The 24,543-nt window shown below is 36.8% G+C and overlaps 1 protein-coding gene across 7 annotated transcripts in view; it reads right to left on the bottom strand.

Moving 5' to 3' along the window:
* Positions 1-23,260, bottom strand: part of LRRIQ1 (leucine rich repeats and IQ motif containing 1) — a 297,422-nt gene extending 274,162 nt beyond the window's left edge. For 3 of the 7 annotated variants that reach the window (XR_011977307.1, XM_072655506.1, XM_072655507.1), the window contains exons 1-6: positions 18,836-20,841; positions 17,975-18,110; positions 15,786-15,897; positions 7,627-7,721; positions 6,353-6,467; positions 5,302-5,528 (exon numbers count right to left, since the gene is read on the bottom strand). Coding sequence is in view for 6 of the 7 variants with exons in the window: in XM_072655506.1 (XP_072511607.1) it covers positions 5,302-5,528; positions 6,353-6,467; positions 7,627-7,721; positions 15,786-15,897; positions 17,975-18,109 (684 nt within the window). In the remaining variant the exon portion in view is untranslated. Of the gene's footprint in view, positions 1-5,301; positions 5,529-6,352; positions 6,468-7,626; positions 7,722-15,785; positions 15,898-17,974; positions 18,111-18,835; positions 20,842-23,194 lie in introns of those variants that run through there. The other 4 variants (XM_072655502.1, XM_072655503.1, XM_072655505.1 and 1 more) reach the window with 4 other exon arrangements.
* Between the last annotated feature and the right edge of the window lie 1,283 nt (positions 23,261-24,543).

Genomic DNA, 24,543 nt, shown 5'->3' with positions numbered 1-24,543 from the left:
ACACATCCATATATGTGCATGTATGTACATGTGTGCACACATACACATATGCATGCATGCACATATAATACACATGCATGTGTGCATGTGTATATATATGTATGTTTTCCCTCTAACTACCCTAATACTGAGAAAGGTATCATGAGTTACAAATAACATATTTCCATGTAAGATTGTAAACAATTCAACTTTAACGAGTCCTTTATGTCTTCCCTTTCCTCTTTACCTTTTCATACTTTTCTTGATTCTCAGATTTGAAAGTCAAATTTTCTATTCAGCTCTGGCCTTTGCAATAAGAATGCTTGGAAGTCCTCTATTACATTGAAATTCCATTTTTTCCTCTGAAGTATTATACTCAGTTTTAGTAGGTAGGTGATTTTTGGTTTTAATCCTACCTCCTTTCACCTCTAGAATATCATATTCCAAGCCCTCCAATCCCTTAATGTAGAAGCTGCTAAATCTTGCATTATCTTGATTGTGTTTCCACAATACTTTAACTGTTTCTGGCTGCTTTTATTTTCTCCTTGACCTGAGAACTCTGGAATTTAGCTACAATATTCCTTGGAGTTTTCCTTTTGGGATCTCTTTCAGGAGGTGATCAGTGGATTCTTTCCATTTCTACTGTCCTATGGTTCTATAACATCAAGGCAGATTTCCTTGATAATTTCTTGACAGATGATGTCTAGGATCCTTTTCTGATCATGGTTTTCAGGTAGGCCAATAAGTTTTAAAAATTATCCATTCTGGATCTATTTTCCAGTTGAGTTGTTTTTCCAATGAGGTACTTCACATCTTTTTTTCATTCTTTTGGTTTTGTTTTATACTTCCTTGATTTCTCATAAATTCATTAGCTTCCATTTGCTCCCTTCTAATTTTCAAGAAATCATTTTCTTTAGTGAGCTTTTGGACCTCCTACTCCATTTAACCCATTCTGCTTTTTAAGGCATTCTTCTCCTCATTGCCTTTTTGGACCTCTTTTGTCATTTGGGTTAGTCTATTTTAAGGTATTATTTTCTTCAGCATTTTTGGGGGTCTCCTTTAGCAAACTGTTGACTCATCTTTTATTATTTTCTTGCATTGCTCTCATTTATCTTTCCAATTTTTCCTCTACTTCCCTTGATTTTCAAGATCGTTTTTGAGCTCTTCCATGGTGTGAGACCATTTCATACTTTTCTTGGAGGCTTTGTATGTAGGAGCCTTGACCTTACTGTCTTTCTCTGGTCACATGCTTTGATCTTCCTCCAGTTGTATGCTCTGATCTTCCTTGTCCCCAAGGATGTAAGAAAATACCTTTTCACCAAGCAATTAACCTTCTATAGTCTTATTTTTTCCCCATTTGGTCATTTTCCCAGTCAATTACTTCACATTTGAGCTCTTTGTTAACTGGAAGGTATACCGCCCCAAGTTTCAGATATTTTGCACAGCTGTTTTCAGCTCAGTTCTTCCAAAGTGGTAAGATCAAAGAAGAGATGTCTACTCCTCTCCTGGTCTGTGCTGTGGTCTATGAGCAACCACAAGCACTCTTTTCTGCCCTCGAACTGTGAGTAGAATTCCCTCTCCACAGCTGCCACCAGCTCTGTCACACCATCGTGCCTCCTCACCCCAGGAGCACCATCCAGGACTGCAATCCAGATCAGTCTCTGGATTCCCTCACTTTCTGTAGTCAGAGTTCCAGAAGCAGCTGCTACTGCTGCAGTGGCTACTGCCACCCTGGGGATGGGGTTGGGGCCAGACCAAGTTCTTCTCTCACCCAGGTGAGAGAGCTTTCCCACTGATCTTTGAAATTGTCCTTGACTTTTGTGCATTGATAAGTCTGGAAACTGACAGAGCTAATTCAGTGCCCTGAGGCCTGCTGCAGTCCCGTCTGCGCCAGTCCTGCTCACAATAGGCTATGCTCCGCTCCAAGCCTACTGCAACAGACCCTTCCTGTTGGCCTTCCAGATGGTCTTGGGCTAGAAATTTGCTTCATTTTGTCATTTTCTGCCTTCTGCTACTCTAGAATTTGTTTGGAGTCATTTTTACAGGTATTTTGAAGAGTTTGGGGGGAGAGCTCAAGCAGGTCCCTGTTTCTGTTTTGCCATCTTGGCTCTGCCTCCTCCCCAACTATCAAAAAAAGTGTATGATGGTACACTTGAAGAATCCCAGAGAATAAACTAAAAAATTAGCTGAAGTAATTAACAACTTTAGAAAGTCACAGGACAAAAAATAAACTCACATAAATCATCAACACTTCTATGTATTACCACCAAAGTTTAGCAGCAAGATACAGAAACATGAATTTCATTTAAAATAACTGTAGACAATATAAAATACTTGGGAATCTAACTACTAAGACAAACCCAGGAAATATATGAACACAATTACAAAATACTTCACACAAATAAAGTCAGAACTGGGAAAATATTAATTGTTCATGGGCAGATGAAGCCAATATAACAAAAATAACAATTTTGTCTAAATTAATTTACTTACTCAGGATCATATCAATCAAACTAGGAAAATGTATTTCATAGTGCTGAAAAAAGTAATAAAATTCAACTGGAAGAACAAAATGTCAAGAATATCAAGGAAAATAATGAAAAAAAATGTGAAGTGGCCTAGCTATACCAGATTTCAACCTGTATTACAAAGCAATAATCAAGAGAAAAACCTGGTGGATCAGGAGAACAAAATAAGTAATATCATACATAGTAGAAAGCAACCATAATAATCTTATGTTTGATAAATGAAAAGTTCTAGAATTTGAGAATAAGAACTCACTATTTGACAAAATTCTGGGAAAACTGGAAAGGAGTTTGGCAGGAACTAGGTATAAATCAACACCTAATACTGTATACCAAGATAATGTCAAAACTGGTATATGATTTAGACATAAAGGGTGATAGTGTAAGCAAACTAAGGAAGCATAGAATAGTTTGCCTGTCAGATGTAAGGACAAGGGAAGATTTCATTACCAAGCAAGGGATAGAGAGAATTATAAGACATAAAAATGAATAATTTTGATTACATTAAATTAAAAAGTTCCTGGACAAACAAAATCAATGCAGCCAAGATAAGAGGAAAGCAGAAAACTGGAGAAATTTTTTGCAGCATTTTTTTGGATAAAGGCCTCATCTCTCAAATATAGAGAGAACTGAGATAAATTTATAAGAACATAAGTTACTCCCCAACTGGTAAATGATGAAAGGAAACAAATTTTCAGACAAAGGAATCAAAGTTATCTGTAATTATGTGGAAAACAAATGATTCCAATCACTATTGCTCAGAGAAATGCAAATTAAAATAACTATGAGGATCAGTTAATATGACAGAAAAGGAAAATTATATATGTTAGAGAAGATGTGTGAAAATTGGGAAAACAATGCACTGTTGGTAAAGTTGTGAATTAACCCAACCATTATGGAAAGCAATTTAGAACTATGACCAAAGTGCTATAAACCTGTGCATACCCTTTGACCCAGAAATACCACTACTAAGTTGGTATTCCAAAGAGATCAAAGTAAAAAGAAAATGACCTCTTATACAAAAATATTCATAGCATCTCTTTTTGTAGTGGTAAAGAAGTACACATAGAGGGTACGCCCATCAGTTGGGGAATGGCTGAAAAAGCTGTGGCGTATGATTGTCACGGAACACTCTTGTGTTATAAGAAACAATGAGCAGGATGTTTTCAGAAAAAAATTCTTGAAAGACTTAAGTGAATTAATGCAAAGTGAAATGAGCAGAACCAAGAGAACTATGTACACACTAACAGTAATACTGTACAATGATCAGCTGTGAATGAATTTGCTATTCCCAGCAATACAAAGATCCAAGACAGAAAAATGGCATCCACCTACAAAAAAAAAAAAACCAAAACTAATGGGATCTGAATGTAGATTGGAGCATACTGTACATAATTTTATTTATTTTTCTTAGCTTTTTTTGCATGTGTATTCTTTCACGACATGACCAATATGGAATATGTTTTGCATGACTGCATATGTATAACCTTTATCAAACTGTTTCCCTTCTCAATGAGAGAGGAGAAGAGGGAAGGTGTGAGGGAATTTGGAACTAAAATTGCAAAAAATGGAGGTTAAAATTGTTCTTACATATAATTGGGAAAAAACAAAGTATTTTTAAAAAAGAATCTCTAGCACCACTCTTGAGTCTAGAGGCTCAAGTATCACTTATAAGTCTAACAAAGATATCCTCTGATGCAAAGATTTCACTGCCTGTCAAACACTCTGATGAGGTTATTGACAAAAACAAAGGTTTCAAACACAGCAAAATATTTATAACAGTATTTTGCATGGTAACAAAGACCTGAAAAAAGTTAATGTCCACTGATTGGGGAACGGCTAAAAAAAATGGGACATATAAATGTCATGGGATATTATTGTGCTAAAGAATCATTGAAAAGGATGCATATTGAAAAGTACATAAAAATATCCATGAATTAATAACAAAGTAAAGTAAGAGCAGAGCCAGGAAAACAATATACACAATGAAGCAACACTCTAAAGAACAAGAGCCATGAGACAACCAAAATGGAATGGGATATCATAAAGAATATGTTTTGACTACTGGAAAATTATAAAAAAATAATCTTGGTACCAAAGAGAGACGATATGAAAAGATACTTCTCCCCATTCTTCTTCAGACTAAAGTCCATTGGAATGGAACGCTGTACATAATGTCAGAATTTTTTCAATGTACTGATAGGTTTTCCTAATTTTTTTTCTCCTTTCCTTTTTCTCTTTAAAAAAAAGTATTATAAGGCATAATTCTGGGAGAGGAGAGGAAATAGATATGAGGGGGAAATCCAGGTGATATAAAACCAACAGATATTAATTAAAAACATCTTTTTTTTAAAAAGGAAAAAAGCCTAACAAATTTCAGTAAAAAAGTATTACAAAATTCCCAAGTATTTACTGACCATCACCTCCCACAAGTCGTGTGGTTGCTTTTAGTACTCCTGTACTTCCTGTCAAAAGCAGATGCTAAATAATATAACTTCAAACTCAAGCACAGATATTGATTGCGGGGGTGTACTTTTTTAGGGATCTTTATTATTTAAGGCCGAGCTAAGCGGTGCAGTGCAGCAGGTACAGCACCCGGCCTGGAGGCAGGAAGATCTCAGCTCACTTCTGACCTTAGGCATGTATTAGCTGTGCAACTCTGAGCAACCTTATTTGCCTCAGGTCTTCATCTGAAAAATGGGGAAGCAGTGAAGAAGGAAATGACAAGTAACTGCAGGATCTCTGCCCAGAAAACCCAGTATAGTGTCTGACACGACAGATTATTTACAGGTGTTACCTTATGAATACTTTCTATTTTTTTCTTTTCCAGTTCAAATTGCTTCATCCGGCAATGCCTCTTCTCTTCTTCCTCTTGCAGCTGTTTTTCTTCTCTATCCCTCTGAGCTCTGAACTTTTCAGTCTCCTGGTTCTCCAATTCCCGCTGTTTGTCCTCCCACGCCGCAAAAGACTGTCGACATCTTTCCTCAACTTCATAATATCCGAAGTTTATTGTATCAGCATCATCTATATTCATATTCATATAAACAATATTTTATCTGTAAATTCTAAAGTATTTAAATCATTCCTCCTAAAGTGTAGAAATAATTTAATAGGAACGAACATGCAAAACACATCAGTGATATTTGAGTCAAAAATATTTAAGGAACAAAATAGAGGCTTAAAGTGAATATGAAACTGAAATTGCAATCAAGGTGTTAATGGGGTTTACTGAAAAGAGTTTTAGAGCAAAGGAGATCTAGTACTAATTACTTGGATGACCTGACTCAAGCAATTTATCACATCAGTTTCCTCCTATTTAAAATGAGTGGGAAGTGCTAGATTATCTCCAGCCCCAACATTCTGAGAGCCTGCATAAAATAGAATGGGCTTAGATCCTCTTTACATAGAAAACTAATAAATTCATAGATGAATATGTATTACTGAAAACCATTTAACAGTGCATCTGATTTTATGTTGAAGAGGAAATAATTTAAGAGTTGTAAGGAAGTTAAGAGTATATATTTTTAAAGAGCACTAGTCCTAGAGTCAAAAGGACCTGAGTTCAAATCTCACATCTGACACTGTATGACCTCATAGGAGTCATTAACCTTTCTGGGCATCAGTGAGCACCTCGGATTCCTTCTAGCTTTAGAGACATATGTCTATTATTGTATGAAATAAACTTAATCACTGGGATTTTAAAAATCCAAACACTATAGCTTTGTGAAGTCTCAATATTACAAAACATACACACACATGCAAAGAGCAAAAATGTTTAATTTAGATGTTCTGTATAATTAACAAGCATGTTTACCAAAGGTACCAAGTACAGTACTTTAGAAATTTACCTGAAGAAAGAGGCTCATCAACAGGTACATCACAATAATTAGGAAGTTCAGCAGAATTAGGAATTTTATCACAGGTTGAATTTCTCTGTAATTCTTTTTCTATATCAAATAACTTCTAAATAGATAAGAAAGGATATCAATGATTAATGAAAATCTGTGAAGGTCTATGAAAAAACAGTTAAAACTTAACACAAACATTTTATGTGAAATATTACCTTTAAAAATATGTATTAAAAATAAAGATTCTGAGACTTTGTAATAGAAAAATGAATTTGAACTAAAGCAATCAATTTGTGCCTTTACAGAACAACCCTGCCTTTTCTTTTTGAAATCTCCATTTAAACAAGAAAATGTGGAACCTAATTGACTTTAAATTTTGATTGATTACCAATCTACAGCAATAGACAACTGCCTTTCATCCATACAGCAAATGCATGCTTCTTTCCATAGGACCCTACCTTCACCTTCTCAGATGCTGATATTTGCCTTAACAGTTTCTAATACTTGGTCATAGTGTCTAATTAACTGTCCCACTATTTAGAATATAGAATTTGTGTTTTCTCCTTTCACCCTCCACTCAAAAGCACTAGCTCGGAGTCAGGAGGACCTGAGTTCAAAGGTGACCCCAGCACTTACTAGCTATGTGATCCTGGGCAAGTCACTTAACCCTGACGCCTCTACGTGGTAGAAGAACTCTATCACTGAAGGGAAAATCTGCACTAAAAAACAATCACAGATCTTTGAAATAATTACATATTTCTCCTTTCTATCTAATATGTTCTAATATTATTCTTTTTTCTGCTTTTCTGCATTTAATTTTAAATTTTTATACAAAGGTCCCTTTATTAATTAAGTATAATTGAAGAGAAAGAATATACTGTTTTCCTAACTTCACAAAATACATAATTTTATCTCTTCTCTTACACCATTTGTTTTCCCCTCAGTAACTCACCAAACAATTCTATTAATACACAGCTTCTTTTGACTTATTCATTTTATGATTTAAATTCCCAATATCAATGTTAATGATATGCATATGCTGAATTAATGTTAATTACATTGCTTCTAGTTATAATCCTAAGATTTAAATTTCAGTTTGTTAAAGCTACATGTCAGAGAAAATATACAATCATGCAATGTTTTATCTAGCACAACCTTTTAAATCTCCAAAACAATATAATTCCCTTATTCATGAAGACATCATGATATAGAATCATCATGGAGAACCAAAATTCTACAACATGTAAATGAATACCGTCAGTCAAGTAGCATACCTTCTTCTTTAATTCTAATGCATTTTCATGATACTTAGATGTCAACTCATCTATAAAATCTGTAGGATTCTTTGAAACTACTCCATAACTAGAACCTGGAAAGGGGAAAAAAAAAAATCCATATATCTACATTTCAACACATCTATTCAAATATAAGACTAGAGTTAAAATTTGTTAAGCTATCAAACTTTTATTATTTTTCTATAACTTTCAGGTCTGTAATAACATAATCATTAAATATTTTTTAAAAAATAGGAGAGAATGAGAATTAAATGCAATCATCAGGTTGTCTTCACATGTAAAATGTAAATGAGCCATGATTATAAAAGCTAGTTCTAAACTGTATCACTATAAAGTTCTATGACTACCTAAATCCTTGACTATCTAGCCTAGGGCATATTCCATTAAGAGAATCATCACCTATTTGCTAGCAAAATGAAAGAAATATCTTAAAGGCTGCCATGTATAGATTTACTCAGCATAGTTCCAAAAGGCAGAACTAGCAACCAAGGGTAAAAGTTAAATGTAGCAGGGATAAATGAAAATAAAGAATACCTATCTGATAATAGAGTTAACCAAAAATGGAATAGACTGTCTTGTACAGCAGTAAGTTTACAATGTGTTTCTTTTCTCAGCACGTGTTCATGCAATGGGGAGATGAAGATCCATTGAGCCATTGAAGAGGGGATATGTGCATTCAGGAAGAAGTGACCTAACTGAACTTCTAGATACTGTGACATGATTCTAGAATTCATTCTATCATTAAATAGCAGTGTGGGTCTTTGTTCAAGTTCTGGTTGCCTTGTCTGTAAATATAAATCATTTACTCTCATTCCCATCTCTCCATTCATGTGATCACTTCCCAGTCTAGCCCTTTATCACTTCTTATGGACTACTAAGTAGCCTCATTGATCTCCTTTCCTCCACTCTGTCCCCTCCTCAATCTCTTTTATACAACTGCCAAGGCAATTACAAAAGCACATGAGACCATGTCACCCCCCTCCTCAAAAAACCTCTAGTAACTCCCTATTGCTGCTAGAATAAAATACTTCTTTTCATTTTAAGTCCTTCAAAAGCTACTGTCAGCCTACCTTTCCTCATTCATTTCAAATTATTCCCCACCATGAACTCTTCAGTTCAGTCAAACTTCCTCATACAGGAAATTCTGTTTCTCACATCCTCACCTTTATATGGAATATTCACAACATGACTCCAACGTTGCCTCCTTTCCACCTCTATTTTCTTAGAATCCCTGCCTTCCTTCAAAGCTCAACTCAAACCATACCTCCTACATAAGGCCTCTCCTGAGACCTTCCTTTCCAAAGCAAACAAAAGTGTATTCCCTTTGCATCTAGTTTGTATTTCCTTGTGCATTTATATATGTATGCATGTATGCATGTATGTATGTTCATGAAGCTTCTACCAATAAAATGTAATCTCCTTCAAGGCAGAGACTACTTCATTTTCCCCTTTGCATCCCCAGAGCATAGCACAGTGTCTGAGAAAAAGAAGGTGCTTAATAAATGCTTCTTGAATGAGTATTAATTGACTGATAATTTCTAAAGTCTCTTCTAGATCTGAAATTCATTAATTTGTCTAAGACAATGGTCTATCTTTACAATGCTTGGCTTCTCACCCCTAAGTGCCTCACAATGAAGTTCACTGTATTTACTTAGGCTCTTCTTTACATACTATATTATCTGATAATTATATAAAATATTTTCAGATTTTATTCCTCTGATTCCTCATCACAGTGTAGAGAAGATTCCTGGGGTCTTGGAGGTTGTGTTAGTGCTAAACTAGCTCTGGCAGATCCATTGGAAAGGCTTCAAAGGCCCCTGTCACCAGGTCCACAATGAACTGTCAGTGAATGTGCATATTTATTAAACACTACGATATTCCAGGCACTATGTTAAGTGCTACGGATACAAAAGGACATAATTTGGCCTCAAGGAGCTCCCAATCTAATGAGGGAGACAACAAATGTGCAACAAGTACAAATATATACAAACAAGCTATACACAGGATAAACAAGAATTGAGAGAAGGAAGGCACTAGAATTGAGAGGGGTTGGAAAGATATCCCGTAAAAGGGATTTTAGATGGAACCTAAAGGAAGCCAGGAAGGTCAGCAGGGAGAGATGAGAAAGGACAGTATTCTAGGCATGGGCAGGGGCAGCCAGAAACAAAATGCCCAGAGCCAAGAGATGGAGGATCTTGTTCATGAAATAGTAAAGAAGGCAGTGTCACTGGATCAAAGAGTATCTCCAGGTGTATGAGGTATAAGAAGACTGGGAAGTTGTTTTACATATGGGAAGGGGGGGACAGTGATGTAAAGGGCTTTGAACACTAAAAAAACAATTTTGTATTTGACCCTGGAGGTGATGGGGAGATATCTAATGGACTGTAATGAACTCTAATGGACTCGATCTCTGTAATTCGAGGATTCACCTGGCAAGATTGAAGGAAGATTGTGATCAGGTTTGCCACAGTTATAAATTTTTTAACCACAGGAACTTATCTGAGACTTAAATTATATCCAAGGGCTGCAAAAATCTCTATCAGTGAAAGGAATAGCCACAATGACAAAATAAAAGATCTTTAATGTTCAGATAGGTATCTACAAATGCATGCATGTGTGAATATGTGCTTGTATGTACTTGTGCATAGGAAACACAATTAAATGTTCTCATATACTTCAATTTTGCACCACATTTTCACTTTTCTGAGACTAAGAATTCTTATCACTTCACCACGAATTAATCCTAAAATTACACAGAGGAAGAAAAAACATAAACACTATATTTGGGTTTGAAAATTTAATTTTGTTGTGTTTGCATAAATGCTCCATGATTAAACACTTAGTAACGGTACTAAATATGTTAAGCCAAGCAAATGACACATATTAACATTTCCTAAAATATATTTTTGTATATATCATTATAGCTTTGGCATGAAAATAATATGACATAGTATTTAACATTTAAGGATTAAAAAAACACAATAAAACATATTTTAAGAAAAGTTAACCCTCTAAGCATATATCTATTAGCCACCATTTTATCTAAAAATATAATCAAATGAAGTCACTACATAAATGTCAGCTATTAGCAGTAGTACTACTACTACCACACAAATTAGGGAAGATGTGGGGGAAAAAATGGAAAGATTTTCAAATAGAACTAAATAACTAAATACGGAAAGGGCCTGGCTCTCCTCCCTACAGGTGAACTGAAAATGTTATCTCCAAGATCTTTAGTGACCTCTTTGCTACCAAAACCAAAGGCCTTAGGCATTGTTCTCTTCCTGTGACAACATTCCATATTATTGCTTAGCCCCTCTTTTTTGCTATTTTTTCCTTGCCCAACTTCCTAACACTCTTCTCTCCTGATTTTCCTCCTACCTGTCGGACAATTCCTTAGTATCCTTCTGTGGTTCATTTTCTCCTTCCTCATCCAAAAGGTGGGCATCCCCAAAGGCTCTATTCAGCGTTCCTCTCTACGTATACTCTCTCCCTTGGTGATCTCATCCCCTCCCATGGCTTCAATTATGACCTCTCTGGATGACTCCCAAATCTCTACATTTCTTGCTCAAAGATTAAGCCTTAAACCCAATTCACTCTGGAACTCATAGACTGGACAAGTCCTTACCCACCTAACACAGAGTAAATATAATTACTAAACAGTAATTGTTTCTCTTTTATCTATGAACCCTGAGGGTCTTCCCCTCCCAGTTCAATTTTTTTTTTTTTTTTTATTTAAGGGGCCCTCCCTTGAGTAAATACTTAAAGAAGCCTATTCATTGAATGGAAGTATCTCACTCAAAGGGAGAATGTGATAAGACTTTGGCCTGAAAGGGTCAGGATCTCACATTGCCTCTTGGGCCATCTCTAGTCATCTGGATGAATATCAGGCCACTGGACCCAGATGGCTCTGGAGGAGAAAGTGAGATTGGTACAGCCTTCCCTCACTCAAAACAAAGTCAACTGCAAGGCATGTCATCATCTTGATGTCATGGTCCTCTTCCAGAAAAAAGGACAAACAACAATTTGTAGGAAAGTATTCTCCAAGCACCAAGAAAGAAATGTTTTATTACTACTTTTTTATGCTATTTCTTTAAATATTTCTCTTTGTACTAGTTGTGTTCTCTTGTTGACTAACAGGGGCAGACATACAACGGGGGCTCTGGAGCTATGACGCTAAATAGATATAGATAAGAGTATCTTGTCTGAAGTGAGTCTGAAAGACTCACCATGGATGTCTGGGGTATCCTCAGGAACTACAAGTGAGTAGTACCTGGGCAAGTGAGAGTGGCCTCCCTTTTGCTGACTTAATGGTTTAAATATAAAATTAATCTCTCTATTCCATATTGGTACATCAGGTGAAGCTGTAGTTTTACTCTAAAGCAGCATGTTGTAGTGAACAGAGTGCTAGGCTAGGGATTACTCAGATGACCTATGTCTACTCCTGTCTTGGTCACTTACTAAATGTGGGAGCTTGGTAACCCCCCTTAATCTTTCTGAGTCTCAGTTTCCTCATGCATAAAATGCAATGTTTCGAACAAATGACTGTAAGCTTCTTTCTAGATGTAAATCTATGATCTTATGATATTAATTTGGTCCAATAATGGTTGTGTTGTGATATAATTATGTGCTATGTCATATGTGAACTGTGAAGCTGGATGCTTTGGAAAAATCTGTCATAATAGATGCAGAACAACTGACAATTGATAGAGAGGAGAAAGTTAACAAGCTCCATAAGGGATGCTGCATAGTGAGCAGAATGCTGGATTTGGTTTAAGAAACACTTGGATTCAAGGCTCACTACGTATACTATGTGATCATGGCTAAGTCATTCATCTTAAACATGGATAAAAATGCCGACAGTATATATACCTCAATGGGTTGTGATGACACTCAAATAAAGTCATAGATGTGTATGTATGTGTGTGTGTGTGTATATATACATACATGCATGCATAGACATATATATGTACCCACATATACAACGTATATATGTACACGTATACCATGCATTATATGCATGTGAGAACATATGAATATATACACGTGTATATATTTAAGGTACTACATAAATGTTAGCTATTATATTTATGCAGTTAAATATATAATCTGTATATTAACATATCTGTATAAATATAATAATGATTTTAAACACAAAATGACTGTCTGGGGCAGACTCATTAGGACTAGCTTTGCTTCCTATCATCTACTCGTGATCTTACTTTGAACTTGGTTTTATATGTTGTATTCAACATGTGGCCACATTGGTGCAATTACTGCTCATATAGCTGATGTGGTAATGAATTAGTGACCCACTCAATCAACCACTGTAGCAAGCTACTTAATGCAGTGCGCACACTTCACACATTAAAGTCATTATAATGGTTCTAAATAATACATCTGAATATTCAATAAATTCCTTCAAGGTTCAGATCAAGAGCAAAGTTTTCTGTGAAATATTATTCCCAATCCCCTCAGTTGATGGTGTTCCCCGAGTCTTCAAATTTTCTTATCTTATGATTGCCTATTTTTGTTGTACTCCCACCCAAACCCATTAAATGTAGGTTCCTTGAAGATATGGATTGTTTTGTTTTCACTCTCATACTGTCTGGTGGTACATACTAAGTTTAGAGTTAAGATAACAATTGTCCCAGTACTTGTCATCAGATACTACTTTGTTGTTGGTTGTCTAGTGTCTTTGTCCAGGTAGGTTTCACTGACTTAAGAGTCACTGGAATGGTTGTTCATTGCGAGCTCCCTCTTCTCCTTTCCTCCTGTCTCACATCATTCAGACATCTTCCCGCTCTAAATCCTCCTTCACTACTGTCTCACAAGAATTCATGATGCTTTCTTGCCAAGGTAAATCCATCTACATCCACCCTTGATTCCAGGTCATTCCATCTTTTCCAAAAGATTGTTCCCTCTATCATTCTCACTTTCTCACTGTTCTTAAATCCCTCCCTGCCTGCTGGACTGGTTTCCTGATAACCTATAAACATGTTCATATCTTTAAAAATAGAAAACAAAAACATAACTCTCATTTAATCCAACCATCCCTATTAGCTGTTGCCCAGTATCTCTCCCAAATATCTGTGGCTACAATCAGCCTCCACTTTCTTTCCTCTTCTCCAAATGCTTTGCAATCTAGCTTCCAACCTCATCATCCAAGTGAAGCTGTTTTCTCCAAGGTTACCAAAGATTTCTTACTCATCATATCTCATGACCTTTTCTCAGTCTTCATACACTCTCAATCACCTTCTTATCTCCGATACCCTCTTCTAAGTTTTCAGAACACTCTTCTCTCCTGGCTCCTCCTGTACCTATCTGACCACACCTCAGTCTCCCTTGCTTGATCATCCAGATCATGCCCACTGCCTATGAGTGTCCACCAAAGCTCTGTCCTGGGCCCTCTTCTCTTCTATCTCTATACTATTTCACTAGTGACCTCATGAGATCCTATGGATTCAATTACTATTTCTGTGCTAATTATTCTAAAATCTAATTATCCAGCCCTAATCTCTTTCTTGACCTCTAGCCTTATATCTCCAACTATCTCTGAGAAATCTCAAACTGGATATAAGATAGACACCTTAAACTCCATGTGTCCAAAATAATGTGTTATCTTTCCTCAAAAAAATTTATCACTGGTGAAAATACCAGTATCTTCCCTGTCCCCCAGGCTATCAATCTAAGTGTCATCCTCTGTTCCTCACTGGTACTCATCCCCATATCCTGCCTGTTGGCGAATACTGTCCTTTCTATCCTCACAATATCTCTCATACAGGCTCTCCTCTCAACTGGCAGAGCCACTACCATGTTACAGGCCTTCATCATCTCAACACGTGAACTACTATAATAGTCTTCTTATTATAAGTCTCCTTGCCTCAAGTCTTTCCTCACTTCAGATCACCCATCCTCCACTCAGCCACAAAGAGATCTTCCTAAAGCACAGGCCTCACCATGTCACTTCCTTCTTCAATGAAGAGCATGAGAGGCTTTCTATAAAATGCAAAATCCTCTGTATGGCTTTTAAAGCTCTTTACTACCTGGCCGTTTTATACCTTTCCAGTCTTCTCATACTTTATTCTCCCCCACATACTCTGCAATCCAGCAACACAAGCCTTTTTTGCTGTTTCCTTGAACACAATACTAAATCTCTTGACTGGGCCTTTTAATTGGCTGTCCCCCATGTTTGGAATGTTCTCCCTTCCTTTTCTTCCTCCTGGCTACAGGGGCTTCCTTCAAGACTCAAATCAAATCCCATCTTCTACAAGAGGCCTTTCCAGAACTCCCCTGCCTTTCTTCCCTGTGAGATTCTTCCTACCAATGAGGTATATATATCTCGGACACATGCATGTATGTAAATGTTTGCTTGCATATTATCTCCCCAATTAGAATGTGAGCTCATTGAAGACAGAGATTAATTTTGCATCTCTTTGTATCCCTGGCTCTTACCTAAGCTTCTAGCATTGTCCAATATGTAGTAAGTACTTAATAAAATGTTTATTGACTGATCAATGGAGGGTGTTGACTGATTTGTCTTACCTTTGTTCTCTAATTTATCCTTATTTCAGTCTCCTTTCTTCTAGGGATTAGCCTATCTAGAGCCCTTGGCTTTTAGCCACTTGATATGACTCTAGTGGTCCAAGAGCTCAAGGGTACACAGAAGGCAGATGACTTTAAAGGACTATTTCTCAATACTTCACCAGGCCATGCAGCCTACCTTGAGGGCAGGGGGCAGAGGTTGAGTCTGGAGGGTGGGTGAGGATTCAGGTACCAGGAGAAGCAGGATGGCTATGGAGGGATTGCTCTACCACCTCTAATCTGCCACTTACCCTGTGTTTGAATTACCCTGTACCGCTTCCTTCCCTTCTGCTTCGATTACCCTGCATGACCTTGCAATCACACTGTTGTTCCTCAGAGCAACCACTTCCCAGGAATGCTTGGCAGTTCTCAGAGGGGTAGGACATATTTATGACACCCAGCACAGTGCTGTCTTGATAACTGCTGAACTGGACTGGTTAGTCAGGAACAGCAGTTTCAAAGAAATCATTTTTGCAAAAGTTGTATTTTATTTTTGTATCACATGGAAAAATGTCAGGGAAATCATTTAATACTGAAGTGAAACCTCTGCTTACTTGAAATGTCAGTATCTTCCAAGTCCTGGAGAACAAGATTTTCAGCATTTTTACTCTGATTCTTTATGACATTTATACAGTAAATAACTGATTCAGGCAAGTCATCTTCTCCCTGAAAATGGAAACAGTAAAATCAAATCCAAAAGTGTTTCTTAGTAAAACTAGATGCTGAGCATTCACTGTCCCTTTCAACTCTTTCCATCTTATAGGCAAATCTTCATTAAGAAATTACTCTTAAATTGATGCCAAATATGACGGGAGTTTTAAGAAGACAAAAGCTTTATTTATGCATTTTTCAAGTGCTTCTATATTTCTACAAACAGAATTTGGGCAGAGTCTATTCTCTAATATGTATTTGTACAAACTAATTAAAGGCAATTTAATTTATCCCATTATGATTCAGTTTACATTCTCAGTATATTTATTTCTTCTTTAGCCTCTGTGTTCTTCATGGAATTAAAGCTTCTAAAGTCCCAAGTTTGAATTTCCTCCTCTAACTAACTTCTATGGAATTGCCTTTGTAGAACCCTACTGCACCCCACCTAACTCCCATTTTCTTTCTGTTATACCTTACCCCCAGAAGTATCAATACACACAAGGGAACAATTTACAAGCTTAGTGTAGCAGAATGGATTTCAAAGTCCCCCTACATGGTTTAATTGAACTGTTGAAAGGTTTTTCCATTATATTTGCTTTATATATGCAACTCCTACAAGTGTTCAGCCCATAGTTTAAATATTTACTATTCCATGACTTAGAGAACATATTTCCTATAAATTCTTTTTCTCTACCATCTGAGATATATTTAGTTTACTGTCTAGTGAAATTCCTTGTATTTTGTAAAAATTGACGAAAGACTGTAATAATCTACTGCAGGATTAAGTGGAATTCTACGTATGATGGGTTATGTCTTAACGCTACTCACCCTACCATCTCACACCCAAAGAAGGTTTAATTACAAAAGTATGTCATCATAAGGCAGTCTTGTTTACAAGGTAATCACAAAACCTGAACACCAACTCCACTCTAAGTTTGTGGTGAACCTCCTGAAAAGATTCTGTCATTTGTTTAATTTAAAGAAAATCAATTTATTCCTTTTGTGGATTTTTATCTGTATATCTAACCCCAATCCTTTAGTCCAGTTCCTCCCTCATTGCTGACTGGCTATTCCACAAGCATTAAAAAACTCAAAAAGTCCAAAATGTTACTCATTATTTTTATAGTAAAGCTCTCCTCTCTTTATAACTTTCCTACTTCTTTCTGGTAGTCATGAAGTTTCCCAACCTCAGAGTCATCCATCTCTACATGGCTTCCTTTCTTCTTTCTTTCTGCCCCTCATTTACAAAGACTTGCTAAGTCTTATGAATTCTACACCAACACTGTCTTTAAAATACGTCTTCCTTCTCATCACTCATTATCACCACACTGGTTTATACCATCATCATAAACTCTCTGATATCCTGGCCTCATTATTCCCCAGCTCAAGAAGCTCCAATGGCTCCCAATGACCTCTGGGATAAAGTACAAACTCCTCTGCTTGGCTTTTAAAGCCCTTCATAATCTGGCTGCAAAAGATCTTTTATTCAATTAGTGTGTAACCTCCCCCTATTAATGTAGATCATAATCCTTCCAGCACTTAATAGATGGGTCTTCCCTGTGACCAAAAGAAAATCATTACCTAGTTGCTATCCTTTGAGAAGTCTCTCAGAATTCAGTAGGGAATCATCTTCATAGAACAGACATAAAAGTTATCATTACCAATACTTTAAATATTTTCAGTTTGGTAGAACCTGCCAAAGCTACCTAACATAGCCTGTGAAAACTCATGGTCATTTCTGGATCATCATGAAACTTCAAAACAGAATTTGGGCACAGCCTGTTCTCTAATATATTTCCTAAATGGCGATGATGTTTTAACAATGAATGTAGTCAAAAGAATTGTCCATTTGTAGCTAGACTCAAAGCCTGGTTCTGTTACTTTATAGTTATGTGACCTTAGCCTTGGCAAGTCATTTCTCTGTAGAGGCTTCAAGTCTCCCATTTGTAAAATGACAAGGTTGGATTAGATAAGTTCCTGGGGCCTTCTTGGGTCTAATAGTATCTGCTACTATATTACTTCTAAAAAGCCTAAAGCAATGCAGATGAACAAAGCTCAAAAGATTAAGGAAACTGAGATGCTAGACACTTACTGGATCACTCTCACTGTCAAACTCAGATGCGGAGTCTGTCTCATCTCTTATCTCCAAAGATGAAACGCTGATTTTATCCAGTTCAGCTTTTATTTCTTCTTCCAGCTCCGCTTCAATGTCTTTGTCATCCCACATTCTTCATAATAAAAAGTAAAACCATGAAAACATAAACAGAGGACACAACGACAGTGAAATCTGTTTAGATTCAAATGTATCTTTACCTAAATATACTGATTTCAAAACTTTCTGGCACACTTCATGTGATACAATGCATAATACACTTACACCTCCCACTAAAGTCTTAACAAAGTAGAGTCAGGAAGACTCATTTTCCTAAGTTCAAATCCAGCCTTAGACATGTACGAGCTGTGTGACTCTAGCATGCCACTTAACCTCTTTTTCCATTAATCCACCAGAGAAGGAAATGGCAATCCACTCCAGTATCTTTGCCAAGGAAACACAGGGTCCTGAAGAGTCAGACACCACTGAACAATTGAACAAAAATACCTATACACATATGTATGTATGTTATATGTATGTGTTTATAGATGTTTCACATATATACACATGCGGATACATTAGTGCATGTATACATCACGTACATATATACACATGCGTGTATATTCCCATATATGTAAAAGCAAATTAGTGTACAGCAATCTGTGCATATACATATGTGCATATATGCTGTGTGCATATAGATTGTGTGTATATCCATATAAGCATACAATATGCATATATATGTGGGTAGACACATATCTGCATAAATGTATATATGTGAATATAAAACCTATAAACAAATATTTTTAAAAAAACAAGTAGGGGGGAAAAAAAACCTTGGGGGGGGATGCTATTAAGTACCTGAAACAGCCCTGGATCTCAAGTCAGATGCCTGAGGTTCAAATCTTACTTTTATGCTTGCCAGCTGGGTGACCCTGGGGCAAATCTCTAGACCTCCTGTAGCCTCTATTTACTCATCTGTAAAGGAAAGGGGTTAGTCTAAACGACTAGGAAGCTTTAAGTTCTATCTCAACTCTGTTAAACCTTTGGATCCCAACAATTCAGTCTTGTTTCTGTTATCCAAAGAGAAGTTACAAAGGAGCAAGAGGGAAACATGGTACAATGGAAAGAGAGTCTTTGAACATTGGTTCAAATCCTAGCTCCACTATTTACTAAGTGTGATCTTAAGCCCAGTTTTACATTCAACACTTTTTTCAGTTAAACTCCTAAAACTTGCAGACTGCAGGCTCTATATGCTGGAGGCTAATTAATTACTAGTTTCCTCCAAACAGATGAAAAGCTGTCATGGCATAAAATTATTATTGTTGCTTTTGTCCCTCCCTATACCAATGAAATCACAGGTCTAGATCAAAACCAGAACAAAACAAAAAAACCTCAAATTACAAGGACTACAGACAGATTACATTTACATAGCATCTAAGGCTGATAAAGCACCTTAAATGAATTCTCATACAGTTTCCTCAGTGCTTTTTCCACAAAAGAAGCTAAAACCTAGATTGAACAAATGTGATTATCTCTTAGGGATTACTTGATTTTGGCTGATTAAAAGTAGGAAGTGCCTGGGGCAGCATTCAAATCCAGGTCTCCAGAATCCAGGCGCAAGTTCCGTTCACTTCCTTTCCTTTTCCTTCCTTCCTTCCTTCCTTCCTTCCTTCCTTCCTTCCTTCCTTCCTTCCTTCCTTCCTTCCTTCCCTTCTATTTCCTCCATTAGAATGTAAGCTCCTTTGGGGTAGGGACTGTTTGACTTTTTGTAATTGTATACCCAGTGCCAGGGATAAGTGTATAATAGGTGTTTAATAAATAATTGCTGACCATTTTTGGAAGAGGTCAATAGTTTTACTAAACTTTTTTTTTTTTATTCTGTTATAAAGGATGGCTCTTTATGGCTACAAGAGGAGACATATAATGAGAAATGCATGTGATAAAATAACAAAATATATCAATGGAATTTCTTTAAAAGAAAACATATAACTATTACTGTTGAACTGGTGAATCCTATGATTTTGAAAAGTGAGGGAGTTACAACAGAGGAGGTAAAGTCAGCCAATGAATAACGGGGGGGTCAACAAACTGAAGCTAGAAATTTTATAGTTTTGATCATTAAAGTATGTTCTAGATTAAACTTCTAGATTTTTACTGAAACAAGGGCCAGTGGTGATACAGGGACTAGTAGGTCAATGGCCCCAACTGGTTCAGTAATTAGCAGATCACATTAGAGCCTCTTCTCCTTCCCCCCCACCCCCACCTCTCTTTCTTAAAAAAAAAAAAAATGACAGTAGGGATAGTTAAAATTTTTAACACCACATCAAACACCACTACTCAGATTCTTCTCATACACAATACCTAGACACTTTAATAGTCAATGAACAAAGAGAAAGAAAGGGAATACAGAAATATTTGTTGGGTACCAAAACGCAAACTTATGTCACTGTGATGTGCATTTATTTCAGACACAGAAATCAATTTTTCTGGAAAATTATAAAGGTTTACCATAAGGAAAATATTTCAGTGATACACTTTTTAAGTCTTTAAGTTTACTCCCAAGGGGAAAAAAACTGCTTAATGTAAATTTATGTCAATTTATTAACTATTTCAAAATACAAGGTAACTCAAAAGTCTAAAAATTCTGGGATGCTCTGAATTCTTATTAAGATTTGCTACTGCATGGAAAGCATGGAAAAGGTGCCAGTGTGGAGGGGACTGGGACAAAATGAAGGTAAAGCCATTTCTACCACAACTTCCCCCTCTTCTCTTTCCTCCATCTTTGATTCAAGATACAAACCATGACCCCAAGACAAATACCACCAGGTAAAAACTAAAAGTGACAAGAAGTAAGGTACGCTGGACCTGTGAAGAGAAAAAAAAAAAAAAAAATATATATATATATATATATATATATATATATATATAATAACTATAAGATTGGGAACAGCTAGTTGGCACAGTGGGTGGTGCTGGAACTATAATAAGAAAGATCTGAGTTCAAATCTACTTCAGACACTAGTTGTGTGACTTTGGGCAAGTCACTTAATCTTTGTCTGACTCAGGTCCCTCAGTTACAAAATAATAGCATCTACCTCAAAAGCTTGTGAGGATCAAATATATTTGGCGTGCTTTTCAAACCTTAAAGTACTTCATAAATATTATTACTGTCACTAAGTAAATGGAGAAAGAACAACCGAGAAGCAAAACAGAACAGTAGAAAAGACACTAGACTGGAGGTCGGAGAACCTAGCTTCATATCTTGGTCTGCTATCTGTGTAACCTTAAAAAGTCTGACACCTCTTTCCCAGTTACAGTATCCTCATCTGTGAAATGAGGGTGTGGACTAGATTGTCTCTAAAATCCTTCCCAGCACTAAATCGATGAATTTATGAATTGAAACTAATGCTACGAAATGATAATGATGAAGCTTATCACCAAAGAGAAGATAGGAGAAGGCACCACTGCTAAATCTTTACAAAGGCTGAGAGGTCATAAGGGGGAGCAATGGGAGAATGGCTCTCCTACTCAAGGCTAGTGGCTCTTCTCCCACTCCCCAAAACTGACTCTTCTGTTCTCTCCAAGGTCCAAACTGGAACAATGAGAACGATCTAACAGCCTCATTCATTCTAAGGTACAAATGACAGAAGTGGATCAATGTATAGGATCGTATAAAATCCTAGATTTTTAGGCTGGCAGGCACCTTAGAAATCACTGAGTCCAACCTCTTCATTTTGCAAGCCTTAAATTCACTAAATAAATCTGTCTTACAGTTACAAGTATCAGCTAAGCCAAAAACAAGTATCTGGATGAATAAATGGAGCTTGCTAGCACCCCTGAGATCATACCCCTATGTTTGCTGCATATTCAGAAAGGGTTTTCCCAAAAAAGAGATTATTATGTTTATTTTCACTAAAGATAGAATTAAAGTTATGAAAATCTGTCCAGGCTACCCCTAACATTTTACAAATGAGGAAACAGGCCTAGAAAAAAAGATTAAGTGACAGCCTTTCTATCACCTTCCCAATTCTTCTTTTGGAGACTGCCATCCACAAATGAAAAAAGCATCTATAATAAATCTAGAATGAGAAATGTGAGAAGGCTCTCCACTCCATTCTGCTGAAAAGGTGTAAGGTCCATGGGTGTAGTATATTGCATGCCTATTTTAGACATTTTCAACAGCACTGATCCAATTTATTGATTTTTGTCTCTTTTCCTTTACAAATATTATTTGGGATGGTTGTCTGGCAGGGGAAAAATACTGGGACAAATTTTGGTGAAGTAAAAAAAAAAAAAAGATATCAATACAAAATTATCAACAACAAAAATGTTAAGAGGGTTTGTTCAGAATTGTAGACAGGGAGCTCTAGAGCTGAAAGGGTAAGAGAGGTCATCTGGTCCAAATCCTGTTTAAGAAACTGGTGTCCAGAAAATTAATATTATTTTTAAATTAATTTTTAAAAAATTAAAAATAAGAATGTAGCAGACGGACCATTTCCTCTTGTGTTATGTTTTGTTTTGTTTTGTTTTATGGTTTCTCCCATTCATTTTAATTCTTCTATGCAACATGACTATAGTGAAAATGTATTTAATAGGAATGTATGTGTGGAACCTATATAAGATTGCACTTTGTCTCAGGCAGGGAGCGGGGAAGGAAAGGGAGGGAGAGTAAAAAATCTAAGATATAGGGAAGTGATTGTAGAAAATTGAAAACAAATAAAATAATTAAAAGTAAATAAATATAAAAAATTTAAAATAAAATTTAAAAATTTGGGTAAAAGTGAGAAACAAGATGAAATAAATGGGAGTGAAACTGCAGGGTCTTGATTCAGATTCAGAGGTTCACCGGTGAAGGGGCTTTAGGGGCATTCTAGTCCAACCTCCTCGTTTGACAGACGAGGAAACTGAGGCCCGGGAGCTGAAGCGACTTGCCTGTTAGTGGCAGGTGTAGGCGCTCAAACGCCACACGCGGACCCCTTTTCGTACCACGTGGGAGGAAGGAGCTCTGGGGTCAAGCTGCGCCGGAACCAGGGCCCCCCACTTGTAACATACCCGACAAGCGGCCTCCGAGTGAACACCTCCAGGGGCGGGGAGCTTATCACCTGCCGAGGCAGCCCCCCTCCACTCGGAGGCCCACGGGTCGGCCTCACTCCACCTCCCACTCGGGACCCTCCCCCACCCCCGCCAGGACCCCGGCCCACCCAGGCCGCCTCGAACCTGTGCTGCCCAGGTTTGCACCTCCTCCGGAAGAGTGGGCGGGGCCACAGCCTCGAAACAAAGCGTAACCGTGGCAACCACCAATCCCAGGCGACAGGGGGCGGGACTTACAAGACGGGGGCTGCCAGGGCACAAAATAGATCGAGTTCGCTTTTGTTCTGCGGAAGGCTCTGATTGGGTGGATGAGGGACTGGGATGGGGGGTGGGTGTGGGGTCACTAGAAGGCTGGGACAAAAAAAAGAGGGCCTTCCTCCCCTCCCCCGACACTCTTAAGAAACCGAATCTTTCAATGGGAAACGTGTTTTGCATGACTGCCCGTATGTCATGGCCATCTCTATGGGTGAAGGAGGGAGGAAATTCATCACTGGACATAAAGTAAATAAAATGTTCTGCGAAAATATCAAATAAATAATAGATTCATTTATAAAATAAGTGAATACATTATTTTAGGAGCTAAAAATGCATAATAAATTCTTCAAAATAAATTTGAAAAATAAAGTTATTTTAAGGAGGAAAAAGAAAAAGTAAATTCATTTTAAGAAACAAAATGAATGCTAATTGTTGTAGATAAAAGTAACTGAAAAATTTATAGATTCATTTTTAAGAAGACATAATAAATTTGTTAAAAATATAAATAAATTTTAATGGGAGGATAATGAATAAATAATACATTTAGCTTTAAAAATAATTCATTGCTTTTTGAAAAATAAAAAAGTAAAAAAATACATTTTTAAAAGGTGAAAATAATGAATTTGTTTTTAAAAGAATTGAAATGAACAGTTAATATACTTTTAAAATAAAAATAAGTAGGTGAATAAAAAAGGAGAGAGCCTTTCTTTTAGTTGATAACGTCCTTGGAGTATATATATCCAGAAGGGCAGTCACTGGATAAGAACCCTATAGACATTTTAAGCACTTTTTTTGTGTAATTCCAAATTGCTTTCCAGAATGGTGATTTTAATTTGTAGCTCACAGCCACTGGACTAGGTGACACAGTGGCTAGAGGACTATGGACTTTTTTCCCTTTTGTGACCCTGGTCATTCATTTCACTTCTGTGCCTCAGTTTCCTCATCAGTAAAATGGAGATAACAGGATCTACCTCTCAGGGTTGTTATAATTCCTTTCAGTCCCAACTAAAATCCCATTTTCTACTGGAAGCCTTCTCCAATATTTCTTGATTCAGTATCTTCCTGCTATTAATTAGTTCCTATTTATTCTGTGTATAGCTTACTCTGTGTGTATGCTCATGTGTGTATGTTTGCATATTGTCTTGCTCCATTAGATTATAAGCTCCTTGAGGGTCTTTTGCCTCCTTTTGGGCCCCCAGCCCATTGAATGGGACCTGGCA

This window comes from Notamacropus eugenii, chromosome 3 (genome assembly GCF_028372415.1).
Source record: "Notamacropus eugenii isolate mMacEug1 chromosome 3, mMacEug1.pri_v2, whole genome shotgun sequence".
In the NCBI taxonomy this organism is placed as follows: Eukaryota; Metazoa; Chordata; class Mammalia; order Diprotodontia; family Macropodidae; genus Notamacropus; species Notamacropus eugenii.
Note: the sequence above shows the minus strand (reverse complement) of the source record. Positions and strands in the feature narration are given on the sequence as shown.